Source organism: Lithobates pipiens, unplaced genomic scaffold, assembly GCF_037356315.1.
Source record: "Lithobates pipiens isolate NorthernLeopardFrog02 unplaced genomic scaffold, aLitPip1_a1.2 Scaffold_25, whole genome shotgun sequence".
NCBI lineage: Eukaryota > Metazoa > Chordata > Amphibia > Anura > Ranidae > Lithobates > Lithobates pipiens.
Genome location: NW_027507787.1, coordinates 554,636 through 577,177, shown reverse-complemented (window position 1 = coordinate 577,177; position 22,542 = coordinate 554,636). Strand labels below are relative to the sequence as shown.

The window sequence follows — 22,542 nt, the reverse complement described above, 5'->3', positions numbered from 1 at the left end:
TGCAGTTGACTGGATGTTTGTATTCACTTTCCCTTACTTTATAAGTTATCAGTTTAGTAAATGAGGCCTTCCGTATCAGAATAATGCTTTGCAGCTATTAAAGTGATTGTAAAGTCTTGTTTTTTGTTTTTTCTATGAAAATAACAAACATATTATACTTACCTGCTCTTTTGCAGTGGATTTGCACAGAGTAGCCCAGATCCTCCTCTTCTTGGGTATCTTTTCTGTGGTCCTGTCCCCTCCCTCCTGCCGAGTGCCCCCACAGCAAGTAGCTTGCTATGGGGGCACCCAAGCTGTGCTGCAGCTCCGTGTTTTCATTCAGGCACGGAACTGCAGTTTGACCCGATCCCTATTTCTCCTGATTGGCTAACTGACTTTGAAAGCAATGGGAGCCAATGGTGCCATTGCTGTGTCAGCCAGTCAGGGGGGAGAGTCCCGGACAGCCAAGACACTTGTGGACATCACTGGACGGAGATGGGGCTCATGTAAGTATTAGGGCAGAGGGGGTGGCTGCTGCATGCATTAAGATAAAAAAAAAACCTTCGAACTTTAACCACTTTAAAGATAATATACCATGCTTGAAAGTCCATGTACTTTATGGCTTATATACAGCAGTTATCCTGTTGATTTTCTCTTCCTGGGTCCCCAGCTGGCACGCTGGGCCCCTCCCCTTTGCCCTGTGCCCAAATAGTAAGCTGTGTGCTGTGGGGACACTCATGCGTGCTCGCTCCTGAGCCAGCTTTCTGCATCCATAAGACACAGAGAGCGCAGCTCAGCCCCCCCCCCCCTCTACTGCCTCAATGGCTGTGATTGACAGCAGCGGGAGCCAATGAGCAGGAAACACTATGGCACACCATTGAGCTAAATCCAGGAGGCTAATGGCAGCTTATCAGGGGAGAAACATAACAGATCTCTTCAGGAACCCGCCGGCGGCCAGGAGCAGTCTGCCTGGAGGCAAGATGGCGACCCACACATGGAAGAAGATTACAGCGAGGAGTCACAGTCCGCAATCGAGGATGACGGTAGGGGTACCCCTCACCCTGATCTCCTCCTCACTTACGCTGGGATGTCAGGCTTTGCTGCTGATATCAAGGCAACCTTCTCCTCAGCCATTACAGACCTCAAATCCAGCATGGCCCTCACAAAAATCCATACCAAGCCCCTATCTTGGCATACACCCTGTCATTCCAGGAAAGGGAGGAAAAGCATTTGCCCCCCCCCTTCCTGAATCATACACCCAGTAAAGGGCCTCTCACCTATAACAATAAAAGCCTGTGGAATGCCCAGGAAAAAAACAAAGCCTACTTACCACCAGCTCACAGACAACCAAATGAACCTGTCTAACAGTATGCATTAAAAACAGGGGTTTAGTCCGCACGCATTTGCAAAAGCATGCATGAGCCACAGAGCCACGTTACAGCACCCTGGTATCTGTGGTCCTAACACTAAAATATGAGTGTCCCCACAGTAGAGGCACATGCATTCTGATGGATAAATGAGGGCAGGTGGACTGAAGGGGAGCCCACCCCTTGTTAAAGGTAGAGGAGCACACCAAACACCCAGGAAATAGCACAATGGCTGCAAAGGTGTTGGTGCATTGCTGGACCAATACAAACACCAATGTGATAACAAAAAACTTGCCGCCACCCTCATCTATAGCTGGCTATCACAGTAAGCGGCATTGGAGGGCTAAAACAGGTAACAACAAAAGCCTGAGGAATTCCCAGAAAAAAAAACAAAGCTTACTTACCACCAGCTCTGTGGTGATCTGCAGGCTCATTAGGATTTGGAACTCACTTTTCTCAATCGGTGGGCCCCAAACTACCAGCCCCTCATGTAAATAAGTAAGATGTGCATAGTACCTCTACTCATTCAAACAAAAAAGTAAACAGTAAAAAAATACACTTTCACAGTTTATAACAAGTGCTTTATTTTAAAAAAAAAGGTCCCACAATGTTCATCCATTGGACAATTACATCATCCAGCAATGCAGATCCATGTCACTCACGAGGAATGAAGCCCACCAAAAGAAAATAATCCCACCAGGAAATGAACACATCCTATCCTGTCACTGACCATGAATGGCATCCCCTGTGGCCTTGCCTCTAAAACAACACAAAGGGGTTGGGCTTCCTGTATGACATCACTGACCGAATATACTGATGGTCATCCCCAACTTTTAGTTTACATGGTCAGGGATTCCCAGACAGTAAATGAATGGGACCAGGTGAAGTCCTTAGCAACCACTGACAGGAAGGGAGTTGTAATATATAGCAGCATTAGAAATAACACTACTATATATGATGTTTGGCTCCCACCAAATGAGCAAAACGTTTTTTTGTTTGGATGAACACCTGAACAGCCAAAATTTGGTCTGAACCTGTGTTTGGACTATATTGTGTGCTCAATTCTATTCTCAGGCACTGACATAAACATTGCTATAAAAAGCTATTTGCTACCCCTTTAGAAAAAGAACCAGTCATGAAATAACTGTGCCTGCTAAACTAATGCCAAGCATGTGCAAAATGACATTTCTGTGTGACCTTATCCATCTAAATGTCAACATGATTGCATTCAGGGTATTAGCATTACAAAATAATAATAATAATAATAATTATAGTAATAATATTAATATAATATTCTACATTTTCTAATTACTATGGAGAAACTAAATTGCTATGGTAAATAATTAGTAAATAAAAATATAGGTGCTGAAATAATTTTATTAAAGGCGGTTGTATACCCACTGAATTTTTATTTCTTTTTTTCTCACCTGCAAAGCAAAAGGCATAATGAGCTAGTATGCACAGCATACTAGCTCATTATGAAATACTTAGAACGAGGCCCCGACATCTGTCCCGATCCGAACATGTCAACTCCCTCTGCGTTTTTTCCGGGTATCGCGGCTCCGGGACTGTGAGTGACGAGAGCCTCGATATCGATTTCTCTCTGGCAGCGTCCGACGTCTGCCGGGCTTCCAGCCGGGAATCCCCTGTGCGCATGCGCCACTGCAGTTAGCGGCCCATTGCGAGGGGAATATTTTTTTTTTACCTACAGGTAAGCCTTATTATAGGCTTTCCTGTAGGTAAAAGTCCCCAATTTGACTATACAACCACTTTAAGGTCTGACTCTTGACACTTAAATCTTGCCATCTAAAATCTTGAAACAATAAAAAGGTATTCATAATAAAAAACTCAATCTCTTAAAAACTGATTGTAAATGTTCAAATAATTTTGAAAAACAATCAGTTTGAACATTAGCCAAACCAAAGTACTAAAAGGCAAAGTTCAGTTGCATAACTTTGTTCAAATTTGAATGTGCAAATATACATGCTTATAGGGAACATTTTTTTTTTTGTTGCTAATACATTGTAGCAACTAATCTTTTTTACCCACCATTAAAACAGGTAGAATAAAGACAAGTAGAACATTACAATGCTTAACATTTAACGTGTAAAAATATGCTTAAAATTAAGGAACTAAACAGTAATTTATGAAAAAAAAAAATGAAAGCATCCGAGGTAATGCAAAAGTAAAAGGATTCTATCTTGTCAACATATGCTGCTTCCTGGTAAGTACATGAGCAATTTCTACAACACTTTGACTCTTCCCTTTTTTCTGTAGTCTAAAATAAGATAAAAGTATTTATTTTTACTCAGCAAAAAGTACTTATATGAAGCATTACATAACTGTACCTTATGTTGAATGTTGCTAAAGAGTGTTAGAGGTCCTATCTACAGTAACAGTGCATGCTAGAGAGCTCTAAATAATCTGTCTACAAATGATATTAAATTCCTTCTGAAATGTCAATATGATTGTTTATTACAGTGGAAGGAAGTTATTATTATTTTTTTTTTTCATCTCATTCGCAATTTTGAAAATACTTTAAGTAGTAAAGAAGTAATTCACTGCACACTAGGCATTTATATATATTAAGATACTATTGTGAACTTATAAAATGTAAAGATTGTATATAGCATTGTTTGATGATTGTTTGAAAACTGTCCCTTGAATTGGTCTAAAATATATATATATATATATTTTTTATAACAGATATTTGTCATGTGTCTTTGGCAGTATGCATATTTGATTATATTAGGATTATGCTTTTAAATTAATTCATAGATGTCTCAGTGGCAGACTGTAAAGATGAAAGATAAGTCAGTGAAAATTCCCTTATCTTATATATCCCAGGAGGTCTGAGGCCCAGACATCATGCAAATAACAACTTCAGTTCCAAACCGTGCTTGGCCCTGCTTCTCCCATTATCTGCACTTATCTTATTCATCAGGTAGGATGTCCATCATAGGGATGAACCTATACTGAGGTAATGGGCGGTGAGAGGGACCAAGCATGATTTCAGGAACCAAAGTCGATATTTGCATATTAGAGGTTCCCAGACTTAATGGTTACAAAGGAGTCTGACAACGTGCCAGCAAGAAGTTCACTCTAGCATCCAAGTTCTGCCTGAGCCATATATTCTGAAGATAGATAGATAGATAGATAGATAGATAGATAGATAGATAGATAGATAGATAGATAGATAGATAAAGTTGTAGATAGAAATCTAGACAACATTATGAGTGTGGGCCAAACGTGTTTTGTTTACCTTTTGCTAACTCGAAATAGGGCCAGTGTTATACTAAAAAGATGCACTACTGAACTCATAAAATATATTAATGCCAGTTTTTAAGTAATAATGTATTTGTTTTCAGGGTGAAAGCTTGAACAATGTATATTTTAAAGATTTTAAATATTTTATTACTTGGGAGTTCTATAAAGGCCTTTACCACCACTTCAACTGATAATGGGAAATGTGAAGAATTTACCAATACTTGCGCAGTTATCTCATGCAGTTCACAAAGGTCCGCTGGATTACCTGGCAGAGATGGGAGAGATGGTAAAGAAGGACCAAAGGGTGAAAAGGGGGACAAAGGTATTGTTGATCCAAAGTACAGTTTTTTTCAATAAGTCAATGATTTTCTAAAAACACACAAGTAAAATTGTATGATTTACTGCACACAGTAAATAAGGCGTAGGAAGAGGAACAAATAATAGCACAGATCAGCACAAAAATCTCACTACCGCAGATGCTTTCTTACGCATGAAGTCTGCATTTATAAAAAAAGAAATGCCTTTCACCCAGTATTGAAGCCACTAGCCTTATCTTTTTGTATTACACACTTTTTTTTATAAAGTTATTAAAGGAATTACAATTTTAATAAAACGAATTGTGTGCATTTTCACAGGAATATGTTTAGGGAATCAGTAAACAGGAATATGTTTTTTCAGCTGATTGGATAATTAAAGTAAATATTCGCACAATTTATTGTATGATGATTTATTGTAAAAACGCAAAAGAGTTTTAACCTTATTAATAATTTCAATTTTTTTTTCAAACAGTGAGCACAAATAACTGAAAAATATACAATATATTGTTACCGTATATACTCGAGTATAAGCCGAGATTTTCAGCCTCTTTTTTGAGGCTGAAAGTGCCCCCCTCGGCTTATACTCGAGTCATCGCTGTCTGCCCGCTCGATCAGCGTGTCGAGCAGACAGGCAGCGGCCATTCTGATTCAAAAGCCGCGCCTCCGGCTCCGCCTTCGCCTGTGATAGGCGGAACACTGAATTTCCCAGCAGCCTGTGTTCCGCCTATCACGGGCATCCGCTCATCCTCGTACTACGGACGAGGATGATACGACGTCCGTGATAGGCGGAACACAGGCTGCTGGGAAATTCAGTGTTCCGCCTATCACAGGCGAAGGAGGAGGCGCGGCTTTTGAATTTTACAATGGCCGCCGACGAAGAGGGCACGGGACGGAGGCAAGGCAAGGCACGGCACGGGACGGGACGGGACGAAGGCAAGGCACGACACGGGACGGAGGCTCGGGACAAAGGCTCGGGACACAGGTAGGCTGGACACACACACACACACACACACACACACACACACACACACACACACACACACACACACACACACACACACGGATGGAGACACACACACACGGATGGATGGATGGATGGAGACACACACACACACAGGGATGGATGGATGGATGGATGGAGACACACACACACAGGGATGGATGGATGGATGGATGGAGACACACACACACAGGGATGGATGGATGGATGGATGGAGACACACACACACACAGGGATGGATGGATGGATGGACACACACACACACAGGGATGGATGGACGGACACACAGGGATGGACGGACACACAGGGATGGACGGACACACAGGGATGGACGGACACACACACAGGGATGGACAGGCATGTCTCACCCTCGGCTTATACACGAGTCAATAAGTTTGCCAGTTTTTTTGGGGGTAAATTGGGGGCCTCGGCTTATATTCGGGTCGGCCTATACTCGAGTATATACGGTATGTATAATACCAAACATAATTAAAATTAGATTTTTAGGGTTTACATGCACTTCTCCTAATTTACTCAATCATGTGCAGAGGGCATAAGTAAACAGGAATATGTTTTTCATCCGATTGGATAATTAAGTAAATATTTACACAATTTATTGTATGAAGATTCTCAGCTCCCTCCTTTAGTAAAACATGTAAAAGAGTTAATAATTTGCATTTTAACTGGTACTAAATATATATCAAAAAAGGATAATAAAAAAACACAATTAAAAAATCCAATACTAGACATCAATACCTTCTAGCTCTGGCCTCATCAAACATCCAAATTTTACCACTGAATAACATAGGTTAGTTGTTAGTTACTGTACAGAAACCAAAACCCCAACATGGGATGTTCCAGAAGCCCCAGACTCTATGTATTTCATTGAATTTGTTTTTTGAGTTAAAGGTACTGAGGGCCCAGGGTTATCTTTAATTCATGGGCCCCCTGTCACTTTAATTGAAACATGCAACAGAATTAGTGTACAGATTTGTGCGTTGTTTCTTAAATCCTATGCAGTTGAATATTTGGAAAATATTTATATGATGGTGGTGGATAATATCAAAGAAATGCTTTGCAGTAAAGGGAAGGTTCATTTTGTGCATTAGAAACACAAGTGACAGGCGCTAACACTTTAGCAAGTGCAATTACACAAATGTTGCGCTGCTAGCAATCCATTGTGGAAGACTAATTTGGCAAAAAGAGACGAGCCAGCACACTAAAGTTCTGTAGGTAAACCCTTCAGAGTTGTATAGTTAATTGTACATACAGGGATGAATCAACTAAAAAGGAGTTTAACAAGACTCGTGGCCACTCATTAAAATGAGAAGAAAATAAGTTTAACCTTAAACTACATAGAGGGTTCTTTACTGTAAGAGCGGCAAGGATGTGGAATTCCCTTCCACAGGCAGTGGTCTCAGCGAGGGGCATTGATAGTTTCAAGAAACTATTAGATAATCACCTGAACGACCACAACATACAGGGATATACAATGTCATACTGACAGATCGCATGACATATCATATCACACAGATAGGTTGAACTTGATGGACTTGTGTCTTTTTTCAACTTCATCTACTATGTAACTATGTAACTCTAGTCCAAAGAGAAGATTAAAATAGTTTTATTTAGTAAAATCAGTGATGATAACAACACCTCAGTGCAATCAAGAGCATAAATGACAAGCATTATGATGCATACATGGAAGTTCCTGGTTCCACCAAACCGTTACAACACAATGTGCATTACAGCTCCTGGCGGTGATAAAGATCCTGGGATTAGTAAATACACAGAACCGATTCGAGGTAAGTGATGTAGCAGCGGGGAGAATCCATCCAAATTGATGGCCACCCTGTGCACACAGAGGGGACTGGATGAGATATCAGCGCCAAGCCATGGACTGGAAGTGATGTTAAATCTTTGACAAAGAAGCTGACTGCTTTGAAATGTGTTGTACTATTTGACAGAAGATTCTTGCCCCTCTCCAGCCTCTGTTCCCATTGTCGAGACCATCATTGACATCACTACTGATGCACTGCCTCTTCTCTTGCCTCATATTGTGCATTACTATATATTAATCTCAAAGGAAAGCTTTACTGATAGCAATAAAATGATTGCCATTGCTGATGAGTTTCTAAAACAAAAAGTCTAAAGACTTGCAAAGCTAAAGTCTACTATGAGGAGCACTAAGTATAGAACTTGTCTAGGAACCTCATGAGCTCTCCTAGAGTCTGGGGCATCGGGTAGCCACTTGTTCAGCCTTTATTATAATCTACTATTACTTACATATTTATGTAACTGCCAGTAAAATTGAAATACATAAAACACACCTATACATAAATACACACACCACAAAAATATAATTGCTAAAAATAACACAATATTGCCAATAAACATGTTATCATGCTGGAAAAAAACTAAAATCTACATATGCCCAGCAGGTTGCCCAAAAGTAATGGATATCGGTGATAATCACAGCATCCAGTACAGATTGGATCTTACATATGTTCATGTCTAATTTTAGGAACATGCAGGAAACTTTTCTTTGCACTTATTTTTAGTAATTAATTAGTGTTACTGTAATTTCATTTGTAGGTACAACTCATGCTTTGTAGTTGATGAAAATAAAACAATGGGATGACGATATACTACTAAGGCAGTACTCACTTTTCAGCATTCTGGGTTGTTCTTTAGGAATTCAAAAAATTTGTAAATGTCAGCCAAATTTGATATTGCATAATTCAGAGTGTATTTACACAATTTATACAGTTATAAATAACTTTTGTGTGAATTCCTTCACAAAGGACAACAAGGATCTCGGGGCAGTCAGGGACCTCCAGGAAAGATTGGTCCACCAGGAGCAAAAGGTGACAAAGGTTCAATTGGACAAAAAGGAGAGCAAGGTGTAAGTGCGACATCAGGTAAGATAATAATGGGGAAGGATCAGTTTATCCTATATAATTTTCAATCTATTAACTGTGCTTATCAAATAAAATATCTTAATGAAGTAATTTAGGTGCCTGATGGAATAACTGGCCCCTAAAGTCACTTCATGCTATCCACTGCACACATACATCTTTCCTTAAAGTGTTACTAAACCCACAACAATAAAATCAATATGTATATGCAGAATAGCATGCTTGTTATACTCACTGTGGAACTTAAGGGGTTAATCCTCTGCATTGTGTAAAAGGCTGTTTTATGCTGTATGCATAGCTCCTCCCCCACCTACACTGTCTAGGGAAGGCCAGCTAACACAGGCAGGGTAGCCGACCTGCACATGCTCAGTTGTGTTTTTTATGATGGAGAAAACATTTACTTGTTCTCAGAGCTAGCCAGGTCACATGATATTGACATCACACGTGTAGGTGTGCATACAGGCTGTAGTGGTTGTGGATAGTTATGCAGTTAATTTGTCACATTTGAATACATTAAAATTAATGTTAGCCACCCCCCTCTCCCCCAAATCACAGTGACAGGCCTAAAAGCAGATGCAGAGCTGCTGTGACTGAGGTGCCATTCTTTGTTCACAACACACTGCTGTGAAGTAAATAATGTGCAACAAAAGAACCTTTCCTTATTGACAATGACAACCCTCATTCATCAAATTTCTCCTGGTGTGGTCTTTCTCCTTCAAACTTAGCTCATAGTTTCTGGAATTGTCATAACATTTCCACCTTCTGGAACCAAGTTATGAATTTTTGGGGTGACAAACATAAGTACTCCAACTGGACCCATTTTTATGTCTCTTTGATTACAGCCAGGATATTCCATCAAGTTCTTTTGGCCAACTTCCCCAGTGGATCCATCTCTGTTTACTGACGGATTGCAGTTATTCTCAAAACTTGGACCACCTGGGTGGACCCAACCATTTCAACTATAAAGAAAGAGCTAAAAACTCAGATGTATAAAATTAAATTATATGACATAGTAAAGAGTTTTTGGACCCATCAAGCACTTCTTTGTCAGAAAGAAGCTTTCCATGGAAAGTACACTATCTATCGAAGAGTTATCTCTGATCTTGATCATGACATCAAACAAATACACAGAATAATATGCCAAGGCAGACCTCGCTAATTCCAATGGTAGACTGAGAAAATTGAGTACTGTCTGTGATACTTTTTTTATTTGCACTAACATATCATTTTTTATGGATGAGCTTACAGGGTGTCCCCTTCTTCAAGGTCCAAGCAGTACATGATTCACAAAAGTTTTAGCAGAAGATAAAATGTTAAAACAAAACAAAAAAAAATATTAAAATCTCTGAGGGAAAGGATAAAGAAAACAAATACATACCAATATACACATACAAATCAATAAAGCTATCAGCATGTGAGATAAGACGGAGGGAAAGCTATAGACTGGAGGGGGTGATAGTTGGCTACAATATGGCTACAATCACCCCAAGTACAATGATAGACCGAAAATCTAGTTATGATATCATATACTAATTGTGTTTACAAAGTTGGAAAATAATGGGGATTTTAAAAGTGCCAAGGTCAATACTCCACAAAAACACATGTTGATATATGATTAAAAAAATAAATTTTAATAAAACCACCACAAGAAGAAGACGTGTGGCTTGAGTAATGAAACCTCAGCTCCACATGTTTCCTCAAGATATGGCTTCCGCAGGAGTCTTATGCCGCGTACACACGATCAGACTATCCGGCGGACTTAGTCTGGCGGACAAACGGCTGGACTGTCTGAACGAGCGGACCTGCCCACACACAGGACTTTTTCAGCAGACTAGGTCCGGCGGACTATCCGCCGTATAGTCCGCCAGACTATCCGCCGTACTTTTGAAATGAACGGACTTGCCCACACACACAGAGGAAAGTCCGCTCATTTTGAGCGCGGCTCCAGGTACCCGGGACCAGTGAAGGAAACGTCGCTGGCCCCGCCACCTGCTATGGACTTAAAGGGGAATCCCTACGCCGAAAAAATGATGTGGGGGTCCCCCCCAGAATCCATATCAGACCCTTATCTGAGCACGCTACCCGACCAGCCAGGAAAGGGGGTGGGGACGAGCGAGTACCCCCCACCTTCTGAGCCATACCAGAGGATGCTGGGACTGTGACATCGTAATGGGTGGGGACATCATCCGGCGATGTCCCTATATAAGTCGCCACACGCCGCGTGTCTGTCATTGTGACCGGAGACAGCGATGAGGCAACAGCTCAAGAAGAGAAGAAGAGAAGAACAAGGCGCGGTGGGTCGGCAAGAAGAACCGAAGAGGGGGACAAGACCCCCGATGTCGGAAGAAAAGGGCGACAGCAGCAAAGAAGAAAGCTGGGCTCCTCCGCTAGTAAAAGAGCTAGCAGAAGATAGCGGAGGAGTCCGGCGAGAAGAACCCTGAAGATGGAAGAAGACCCCCGGAGCTGTGCAATAAACTATTTTAACCCTTGTGTGTTGTGTTTTTTTTTACATTTTTTTCACAGGTAAATGGGTAGGGGTACATTGTACCCCATACTCATTCACATAGGTTGGGGGGGTCAGTATCCAGGGGCCCCTTTATTAAAGGGGGCTCCAAGATTCCGATAAGCCCCCCGCCCGCAGAACCCGACAACCAACAGCCAGGGTTGTCGGGAAGAGGCCCTTGTCCTCATCAACATGGGGACAAGGTGCTTTGGGGTGGGGCCCCCCTTCCCCAAGGCACCCCCCTATGTTGAGGGAACGCGGCCTGGTATGGCTCGGGGGGAGTGCTCGCTCGTCCCCACCCCCTTTCCTGGCCATCTGGGTAGCATGCTCGGATAAGGATCTGATATGGACTCTGGGGGGGACCCCACAACGTTTTTTCGGCGTAGGGATTCCCCTTTATGTCCATACCAGGTGGCGGGGTCAGCGACGCCTCCTTCGCTGGTCCTAGCTTCCTGGAGCCACTCTCAAAATGAGCGGACTTTTCTCCGGGGTGGGAAAAGTCCGTTCATTTCAAAAGTACGGCGGACTAGCACACACGGACGTATTGTCCACAGAAATGCGAGTCCGGCGGACAGATTGATGTGCAAAACTACAATCTTAGTCCGCCGGACTTTTGGGTAAAAAAAGTCCGCTGGAGCCCACACACGGGCGGACAAGTCCGCCGGACTTTTCCACCGGATTGTTTAATCGTGTGTACGCGGCTTTATGAGTGCTGCAAACGCTATCAGATATAAATGAGACATACAATTCATATTTAAAATACAATACAAAATAGCATTACCCAATCAAATATAACAAAACATAGCCTTTGGTGTACATTAGATCATTTTTAAACACGTCATGTATCAAAGCAGGGAGGACTAGTCCAGGATCAAATGAGGGACGGGTGCCATGATTAACCCCCCTGACGGTATTCCCGAGTCTGACTCGGGGTGGATTTTTTATACCAAGAGCGGTATCCCCGAGTCAGACTCGGGACTGCATCGCTGGATCCAGGAGGAGGTTTACTTACCTTCTCCCTCGAAACCAGCGTTGTCTCCCCGCTGTACGAGCGAGCCGTGTCTCGCTTGATGCATTACATCGCCGATCTCCGTGCCCTGCGAGCGTTGCGACGCACGGGCACGGAGATCGGCGCCAAATTCAAAAAGTGAAACAAACAGTAAACATACAGTATAATGTAATCTTACAGATTACATTGCTGTATGTAATTATTTCACATCCCCGTTGTCCCTAGTGGTCTGCCCAGTGTCCTGCATGCAGTTTTATATAATAAAAACTGTTCTTTATGCCTGGAAACTGGAGATTGCCCATAGCAACCAAAACTGTCACTGTACATCAAAAATGATTTTAGACCAGCTAGAAAACAGCGATAATAAATTAGAATCACTCGCAGAATTGAGCGATAGCGATTTGTGGGGAGATCCGTCATCAAATACTGAAAAGTAATGACAGTGACAATTCTGCAACTGAGCAAATTTCAGTGTTTTTGATTTGATTACATTATTGAATAATTTTTATTATTGTTATATTATTATTTGGTACAATTATTTATAATTATTTATTATATTATAATTTATGATTTAATTTTTCAAACTTTATCATACCTGGGATGTCTGCTAGACTCTGGTTTGGACAGATTTAAGAGAGTTATTCCTAAGAATTGCAGGACTACAATATAAAACGCCAAATTTTCATGCAAAATAATGGTACCGCTTTTAGCACCTAAAATCCGAAATAATCGTACCGCCAGGGAGGTTAAGAACCTGCAGGGAATAAGCTGAATTTCAATATGTTTCAAAATTTGCAACAGTAAAAAAAAACATTTATCATTTTACCTTAAACACAAGAAGAGAAAAAGGGGCACTGCCAGAACTCAACCTTGTTTGTCATGCTTTCACAAAAGCATGCCTCTTGAAGATGTATGCTCGCCACTACTATGAGGTGGTACAGGACGGGAGGGGTGTAAGGGAAAGGAAGCCTATCCCCACTTAGGTTATACCTTTGCAAAAAATAAGTGAATGAATCATTCATTTGTAAAACCCTTCCCATAACTAAGTCAGACATCTAAAGACTCCAGATATAATGCAGCCCCTCTTCCCTAGTAAATACAGACCGTTACAGTAAGCAGGAGAGATGGACAGAAAAACAAGTACCCTCTGAATGCTGGCACTGCAAGGAATAAGGGTAGATAACTGCAACAAACTTCCCATAAGTGCCCATCTATCACCTGCATGTTTAAAAACAGCTTTTACCCCATCCCAGGTCACTGTGCCAGCTAGGGATCAGTCCCACAAGCAAAACTGCGGCGTGGCCACCCTTAACTACCCTTTGAATTCCCCTCCGATCCTGCTGGCGTCTGGCATCACCACCACAACCTCAGGGAGTCCAGAATGTATTCAGAGCATAGAGGCCCAGCAAAGGGCCAAACAAAGTGATGCCCCCACCCTAAGGAAGAGGCTAGAACCTAGAGCATTCTTCTGTGGAAGAATGCTCTTTTGGTTTTGCTAATATAGAAGGCTCCAAAGTCACATTCCATATAATAAACTACACAGATTGATTGACAATCAGCAAATAACTGGAGTCTAAAGGTTTGTTCATTAGGCAGAGTGATCTTCTGTGCCTTAAGGATAAAGCCACAGTAATTAAATCTGCCACAGGGGGCTATTCCTGGGACCTTGGTGCTCACTCTACTTTTGACTGAATGGTGGCTGTGGTCCTTGAGAGACTGTGATCTCCTATATGTGATCTCTGGATAGATATGCACATATTTGGATACAATATCGTCCACTAGCAGAAGATACCAATATTTCTCCATGATTTCAAGGATCTGTCTCTGTTGGCCAGAGTAGCGTCTGATCTATCTTACAGTACATTTTGGGAATTTGAATTTGTTTTCTTGCTATGGATCACTGGGCCAAAGATCAGGCCAGAGATGTCCTGATCCAGTGGTTGCATTTGACCGCTAACACCGCTCGACGGTGGATAGGCGGGAACTTCAAATATGGAACAGACGCCTCTCGAGCATGCGCAGGGTGTTACTTCCACTGCAGCATGGGTGGCGCATGCGCAGTGGCTGTTCTGGGTGTCCATATCCTGGGACAATTTTGGTAAGAGCTGTTTTTAAACATGCAGGTGATAAATGGCTACACCTGATTATGGGAGGTTTGCTGCAGTTATCTACACGTATTCCTTGCAGTGCCAGCATTCAGTGGGTACTTGTTCCTCTGTCCATCTCTCCTGCTTACTGGGACGGTCTGTATATACTGGGTAAGAGGGGCTGCATTATATCTGGAGCTTTTGGATGTTTGACTTAGTTATGGGAAGGGTTTTACGAATGTATGATTAACTTATTTATTTTTTGCAAAGATCCTTTCCCTTACCCACCGCCCCGCAGGAGTGGCGAGGATACATCTTCAAGAGGCAAATCTCTTGCTTTTTGACAGCCTGACAAGCAGGTTTGAACTGCCAGTGCCCCTTTTCTCTTTTCCTTGTGTTGAAGGTAATTTGCTGAATGATTATGTCCTCTTTTTCTCCCGTTGCTAACTTTGCAACATATTATAAATCAGCTTATTCCCTGCATGTACTTAATCATTACACCTGACCCTCATATGGTCACTAACTAACAGTGCAGGAGCACCGCCCCCCTAATCCATGCGTCCAGCCTCTAATCTGCATGCAGAGTGCTGGATGCATAGATTCCAATGTTTTTTTTTTTTTGAAGCACATGATTACAGCCAAAGGCTCAGATTGGCTTTAAAAAGGGTGGGCTCGGGGCTCAGGGCACTGCGTGGGGGTGGTGGCTGGTGATGTCTTGCTTGCCGCCCCCCGCCCCCCCCAAAAAATATAAAGCACCAGCCACCACTGGTCACTAATATGATCCTGGACTAGTCCTCCCTGCTTTGATGCATGAAGTGTTTAAAATTGATTGAATCTCTTAAGCACACTGGTAGGATAGTTTTCCCAAATTATCTAATGTACACCAATGGCTATGCTTTGTTATATTTGATTGGGTAATACTTTTTTGTATTGTATTTTAATTATAAATTGTGCTGTATGTCTCATTTACTGTATATCTGATATCATTTGCAGCACCCATAAGACTCCTTAAGAAGCCATATCTTGGCGATACATGTAGAGCTGAAGTTGCTGCATCATTGCTTAAGCCACATGTCTTCTTGTGATGGTTTTAGTATGTACGTTGCTGTCTTTTAAGATTTTGAAATGGTGATAAAATAAGATTTTTTATCTTATATCAACATGTTTTTTGTGGAGTGTTGACCTTGGCACCTTTAAAATCCCCATTATTTTCCTATTTTGCACATTTTTGCTTGGGATGTGGTGTCCTTGATCCTGTGACACCTGGCAAATCTAATTGTGTTCACAATTTTCTGATGTAAGGACAAGCCAGAGTTTGATACCTAACCACATACCTGGTGCTTTACTTGTTTTTCCTCTTGTTTGTTATTCTTTTTGTCAATGCTCTATTACTAATTCATCTTAGCCCACATCCTATCTGGGTTTTTACAGATACTTAATCTGGAGGAGTAGCACTCTTTTACTAATGATACCTAGAGGATCTGTATCATGTACTTTCCTCTATTGGTGGCACTAGGCTGCCCAGGTGGGAAAGTCTCACTTCTGCACTTCTATCATTACCATTTTTAGTAAAGAGCAACTTTATTCATGGGTAACTGGTAACTGCATTTTGCCTAATTTATATTCCCATGACTGTAGACACCATGTTGACATTACTCCTGTATTACTGCATGTATGTTCATGTTCACTGGTAATGTCCAATGTTACGCTTTGTATTGTTTATCTACAAAAATGAATACAGACTTTATATTTAAAAAACGCACCACACACTTCCCCCTATCACTAATTTAAATAAAATTACCCACTAAAAACAATGACAGGCAGGCCTAAAATGAAAGGCAGAGGTGCCCACAGGATGATAACAGAAGGAGGGCAGGTCCTGTGAGATAAAATGATGGTGAGGCCACATACAATGTGGCCAACAAATTCAGCCATGGCAAGTACAAGAGATAGCTCTGCATTGAGAACTGTCACCCTTCATACAAAATTGCCCTGCTGCTGGGCCATTTCTACCAAACCCTTTTTTTTTTTACCTTTATTAAGCGGGATGAAAGCTTGATGAAAACACTTGTCACTGCTAAAACCATCTTAAAAAAAAGCCTTTTTAATGGATATGATTCAAATATTAGTGAATTGGGGTGCTGATAAAAAAATTTTTAATTCTACAGGTGAAAATATGCTGCCAGAGTGCATTGTTGCTGAAAGTCGTGCTGTTCCAAACACCATATACAGCTTTAAGGCATTACATAAACCTGTATTTTAAAAAATTATGTGATTTTCAATGTCACCCTCAAAGTCATATAAAAAAGCATTTCCATTACTAATTTTTTTTTTGCATTGGCACAGGTGCTACGCAGCATTGACTGGCTCCCCACAAGGGACCGCAATTTCTCTAGACAAATTCTCCTTCCATTGACTTCGATAGGGTTTGCAGCAGAATTTGCAGTTTGCAATTCATGTGGGGAATGTGCATTCCCCAAACTCTTGGCAAACTGACCCTTGGCGGATTGATCTATACCTAGACTTCATACCTAAGCATTAAAGATGGGCGAATCTGTCCATTGACTTTGATAGGGTTTGCAGCAGAATTTGCAGTTTGCAATTCATGTGGGGAATGTGCATTCCCCAAACTCTTGGCAAACTGACCCTTGGCGGATTGACTTATACCTAGACTTCATACCTAAGCCTTAAACATCAGCGAGTCTGTCTGGGTTCTGATTTCTAGGGAGATTGTTGAATTCAGTTTAATGGCCACAAAACCTGAACTTAGAATTTAACCTCATTAAGCTCTATACCGCAGGCCCATTTTTGGGGCTAATAGGAAAGATGTTATCATAAAAATGGGACATGGGGAGCAGGACACTGCCATGGGAGACAATTTAACAAAGCGGGTCCTTCTTTTAATGCAACTGTGAGTTCAATATGGGGGAAAAAAAAACAATCCTTTAAATTACATGCTAGGAGATGCCTTAAAGCTGTATGCAGTGTTACAGAACAATAAGACAAATGGTTACTGGGAACCTGGCCTTTTATAGCGAGGGGCTAGCACATAGCAAATATCCTATGATTGACCATTTTAGGTAGGCTGATATAAGCTCAAAGTTTATAATTAGTTCATTGCTATGGTGATGTACAAGTTGGTGCATAAGTTAGGTGGGCCTGCTAACTTCAAACATGTTGTGTTTGCTTTAAACCCATGGTAGACCTGAACTAAACACTATTGAACATATATCAAGCTTAAATCTTTAAATGATAGCTGTAAATGCATTTAATTTTGGTCTTTCTAATTAGAGGTTGATATAGTCAAGGAACAGTTGAAAGTGTTTGAAAGAGAGCTACGTCTGCTTCAAGCAAGCCTTAATAAATATAATAAAAGTAAGTAACACTTATCTAGTGATTTATGGATGCTTTTGTTTTTTTTAGCAATTTACTTTGATTATTAATTTCTCTTGATCTAAGAAGCAGGGAAATTAAATTTTGCTTTCCAGTGTACCACCACAATAGCAAATCCCCAATCCTGGCATTGCACTCTGCCCTCAAAATCAGTAAAATAATATTGATGTTAGAAAATTAGTTAGTCTTTAACTATTGCTGTCTTATGAAACAAATAAATCTCTCACCTTAGTGCAATTATTCCATTGGAAGATATAGACTTCAAATCATAATAAAAACATAGGTATTTACCCAATATTACAAATCTCTCAACTTGGTAACCTGTAGTGAGTGCCCAGTATCAGGGATGAGCTTTATGTTTGAGTCAAACTCATGTACAGCGAACAATTTTGGGTGTTCGTGGCAAATTCGAAAGCCGCGGAACACCCTTTAAAAGTCTATGTGAGAAATCAAAAGTGATAATTTTAAAGGCTTATATGCATGGTATTGCCATAAAAAGTGATTAGGGACCTGGGTCCTGCCCCAGGGGACATTTATCAATGCAAAAAAAAGTTTAAAAACAGCCGTTTTTTCGAGAGCCGTGATTTTAATAATGCTTAAATTGAAACAATAAAAGTGTAATATTCCTTTAAATTTCGTACCTGGGGGATGTCTTTAGTATGCCTGTAAAGGGCACATGTTTCCCATGTTTAGAACAGTCTGACAGCAAAATTACATTTCTAAAAGAAAAAAAGTAATTTAAAACTACTCGCGGCTACAATGAATTGTCGGTCCGCAATACAGATAAAAGTTCATTGATAAAAAAAGGCATGGGGGATTTCCCCACAGGGGAACCTCGAACCAAAATTTAAAAGAAATGCGTGGGGGTCCCCCTAAATTCCATACCAGGCCCTTCAGGTCTGGTATGGCATTGGGGTTCCCCTCAAAATCCATAACAGACCTGGTCCCTGCACTAAAATTCACCCCCCTGTGTGAATTGGTAATGGGGTATAAATGTACCCCTACCATTCCACAAAAAGTGACAAAAAGGTTCTTGTTCCTCCAACTTCTTCTTCTCCATCTTCTTCTTCCTCCACTCTTCTCATCCCGCATCTTGCTCGGGACCCTCACACATTTTTTTTTTACATTTTGGTTTGGGGTTCCCCTGTGGGAAAATCCCCATGCCATTTTTTATCAATGAACTTTTGCATTTTTTGCATTGATACATGTCCCCTGGGGCAGGACCCAGGTCCCCAAACACTTTTTATGACAATACCATGCATATAAGCCTTTAAAATGAGCACTTTTGATTATTCATGTTCGTGTCCCATAGACTTTAACGGTGTTCAAACTAATTTTTTGCCTGTTCGCATGTTCTGGTGCGAACCGAACGGGGGGGGGGGGGTGTTCAGCTCATCCCTACCCAGTATGTGTTGATGCGTGTTAACAAGCTATTATGGTCTATTCATAATAAAACCAAATTCTTGTGCTACATGAAAACTTGTACCTTATAACTATTAAGGACAGTTGCTGTCAAAAAATTGCATAATGCAACTTGAAGATAAGATAAGATAAGTTCTTCTTTGTTGTTCTTAAGGGTGAATCCAAAGTGCCCACAGAGCAGTATAAGGTATGTATATAAGCTTAAAGAGGGATTCCACCAAAAAAAATATTAAAAGCCAGCAGCTATAAATACTACAGCTGCTGACTTTTAATAAATGGACACTCACCTGTCCCGGGTTCCAGCGATGCCGAGGCCGATCGATCGCTCGGCCCTCGGCTGCTGCCGCCACCATTCTAGGTGAGGGAATCAGGAAGTGAAGCGAATCGGCTTCACTTCCCGGTTCCCTACTGCGCATGCGCGAGTCGCGCAGCACAATAGGAATTCTCTGCGCTGTCTCTGAGACCCGTGTGTGTCCCAGCAGACAGCGCGGCAGGACAGGAAATGGCGTAGACTCCCACGGGAGTCTATGCCCGGAAGTGGGTGTAAATACCTGTCTTTGACAGGTATCTACACCCCCCTCCCCCCTGAAAGGTGCCAATTGTGACACCGGAGGGGGGGAGGGTTCCGATCAGCAGAGGTTCCACTTTAGGGTGGAACCCCGCTTTAAAGAGAAAACAGCAGAAAGCTTTCTATGGTAAAATATGGTTTATCCCCAATAAAAAAACACAAAAATGATAATTACTAGGATGAAAATACAATTATCCTGTAACCACGAAGTGCCGCTGCAGCGTGTGCTCCAAATACATGAAATGGCATCCATGGAAACCCCGACCAATGCGTTTCATCATCATTAGTGGATGTCCTTAGGAGAAGGTGATTTGTATTTTCATAATTGTAAGCGTAATTGTGTCCTTCAGCCTGGGGATCAGGGATGGTATTTCATGCAGTTCCTTTCCATCTTGCAGTGGTTAAGCCTTATAGCTTAGTCTGGTGTTTGAAATCATTAACATTATATGTATATGTATTATTTATATTTCTGTATTATCTGTTAACTAATCTTTATCTAAAGATTTACTTCACCTACCAATAGTAACAGAGGCCATCTCTATTAAATAAATATATTAGCCCATAATCTGTTTTGCTTAAAATCTTTCAGTTCTCCTTTTCCATGGTGGTAAACAAGCTGGTGATAAAGTGTTTGTGACCAATGGTCTTGAAGAAAATTTTGAAAATGCCCAGAAGACATGTAAAGAAGCTGGAGGAAGCTTGGCTATGCCAAGAAATGCAGCAGAAAATAGTGCTGCTCAAGAGATTCTTCAAACCAAGGGAGAGACAATCAAAGCTTTCCTGGGTATATCAGATTTACAGGTTGAAGGAATATTCAAGTACTTGACAGGAGAGAAGATTACATTTACAAACTGGAACCTAGGAGAGCCAAATAACAGCAAAGATAATGAAGACTGTGTAGAGATCCAGGACAATGGGAAATGGAATGACATTCCATGCAATTTACTGCGACTTGTTATCTGTGAATATCAATAGAATTACTTTAAATTATGGCAGAAGTATATGTATATCTTCTAAAATAATTGTATGCAATAAAAATAAAAAAAATCTAAGTAATTTAATATTAGAAATAGGTACATGTTTGAAAACAAATGATTTGACACAGTGTTTTAAAGTGTGAAATCTCAAGAATTTGGCAGCATAGAATAGTGTAACGAAAATTACTCACTTAGAGAAAAAAAAACTGTTTACTGAGTAAAAGGAATGGAAATTGAGACATTAGATTATATAGTATCCACCAGGTGGCACAATGGATACATCTGGTGTAAGATATAGCCACATTCCAAAAGGCAATACAGTGTATATTTGAAATCTAAAATATGGACTTTTTAATCAAAGGAACTCTAATGCCGCGTACACACGAGCGGACTTTTCAACATCCAAAGTCCGATGGAATGATTCCGTCAGACTATCCGATCGTGTGTGGGCTGCAACGGACTTTTGATTCGCAAAAGTCTGACGGACTTTAGAAAATGGAACATGCTTCAAATTTTTCCGACGGAACTCCGCCGGACCCGGTCCCTTCGAAAAATTTGCTCGTGTGTATGCTATTCCGACGGACTAAAACCGACGCTAGGGCAGCTATTGGCTACTGGCTATGAACTTCCTTATTCGAGTCCAGTCGTACGTCATCACGTTCGAATCCGTCGGAGTTTGGTGTGATTGTGTGTGGCCAAGTCCGCTCAGTCGAAAAGTCCGTCAGAACTCTGTCGGAACTCCGGCAGAACTCCGGCAGGACTCCTTCGGAAGTCTGTCGGACATAAATCCTCTCGTGTGTACGGGGCTTAACACAACTTGTAAGATAAAATAGTATTTTTCATTTATAACAAATGCAAATTAACATGCTGAAAAGGTAAGTTAAAGATGGCTATCAGATATTTCCATAATAACTAAGAGAATTCTATACATTATAAAAAGAACTGAATCTCAATTGCATGCAGAGGGTGCCATCTTTAGTATGAGGGAGGCACAGTAATCCAACACATTACCTTTTCTTTTTTTCTTTTTCGTTAAGTACATTTTTATTAAGAGATCAAAACGAGATACAGATGCCAAAAAGGGCTATCACAAAAGAGAAATGTTACATAGATTAAGGCATATCCCACTAAAATATTTTTTTTCCAAGGTGGTAATGATCTGTATACCCAAAATATGATGAAAGATAAGTAACATTCACAAAAAGGAGAGTTGAGAACTGAATGGATTGTCTAATATAATCTAGGGAACAGAAAGGATTGGGAAAAGGAGAGGGATATAGGTGGATGGGGGAGGGGGGAGAGAATAAAGGGAGGGGAGGAGGAAAAGAACAGTAAGGATGTTTTCCTAGTCCAACTATGTAAGTTAGAGCACTGGTACTAAGAGCAATGACGATAGTATAAAATATACAACATAGGGCTAATGGGGATGAGTGGTGGTGGAAATTCTAATTTGAGATGATGATAATGCTGGTGATGATGATATTGATAATGATGATGGTGATAATGATGATGATGGCTGGTCATCTATAAATGGATGAGGCAATGTGGGGAAGAGTTAACAGGGCTGTCCAAGCAGGTGATAGTAGAAAAATTCAAAAGACTGTATCTGAAAGAGGAAACTCTAGAAGATGTCATCTTTGTCGTAGAGTTGCAGCAGTCCATGGGTGCATGTGAAAGTGCTATAGAAAAACCTGTAGTCTTCTGAAGAGAGAGTTGCTGACATGAATGCTTGCCA

General features: G+C 41.0%; 1 protein-coding gene across 1 annotated transcript; it reads left to right on the top strand.

Annotated features, from left to right (window-relative positions):
* The first annotated feature begins 3,356 nt into the window (after window positions 1–3,356).
* Window positions 3,357–20,891, top strand: LOC143930052 (pulmonary surfactant-associated protein D-like). The gene is made up of 5 exons (XM_077453950.1): window positions 3,357–3,570; window positions 4,715–4,935; window positions 8,735–8,851; window positions 17,739–17,822; window positions 20,420–20,891. Exons 2-5 carry the CDS (start codon window positions 4,731–4,733, stop codon window positions 20,803–20,805), a joined length of 792 nt encoding a protein of 263 aa, XP_077310076.1. The 5' UTR covers window positions 3,357–3,570; window positions 4,715–4,730; the 3' UTR covers window positions 20,806–20,891.
* The last annotated feature ends 1,651 nt before the right edge of the window (window positions 20,892–22,542 follow it).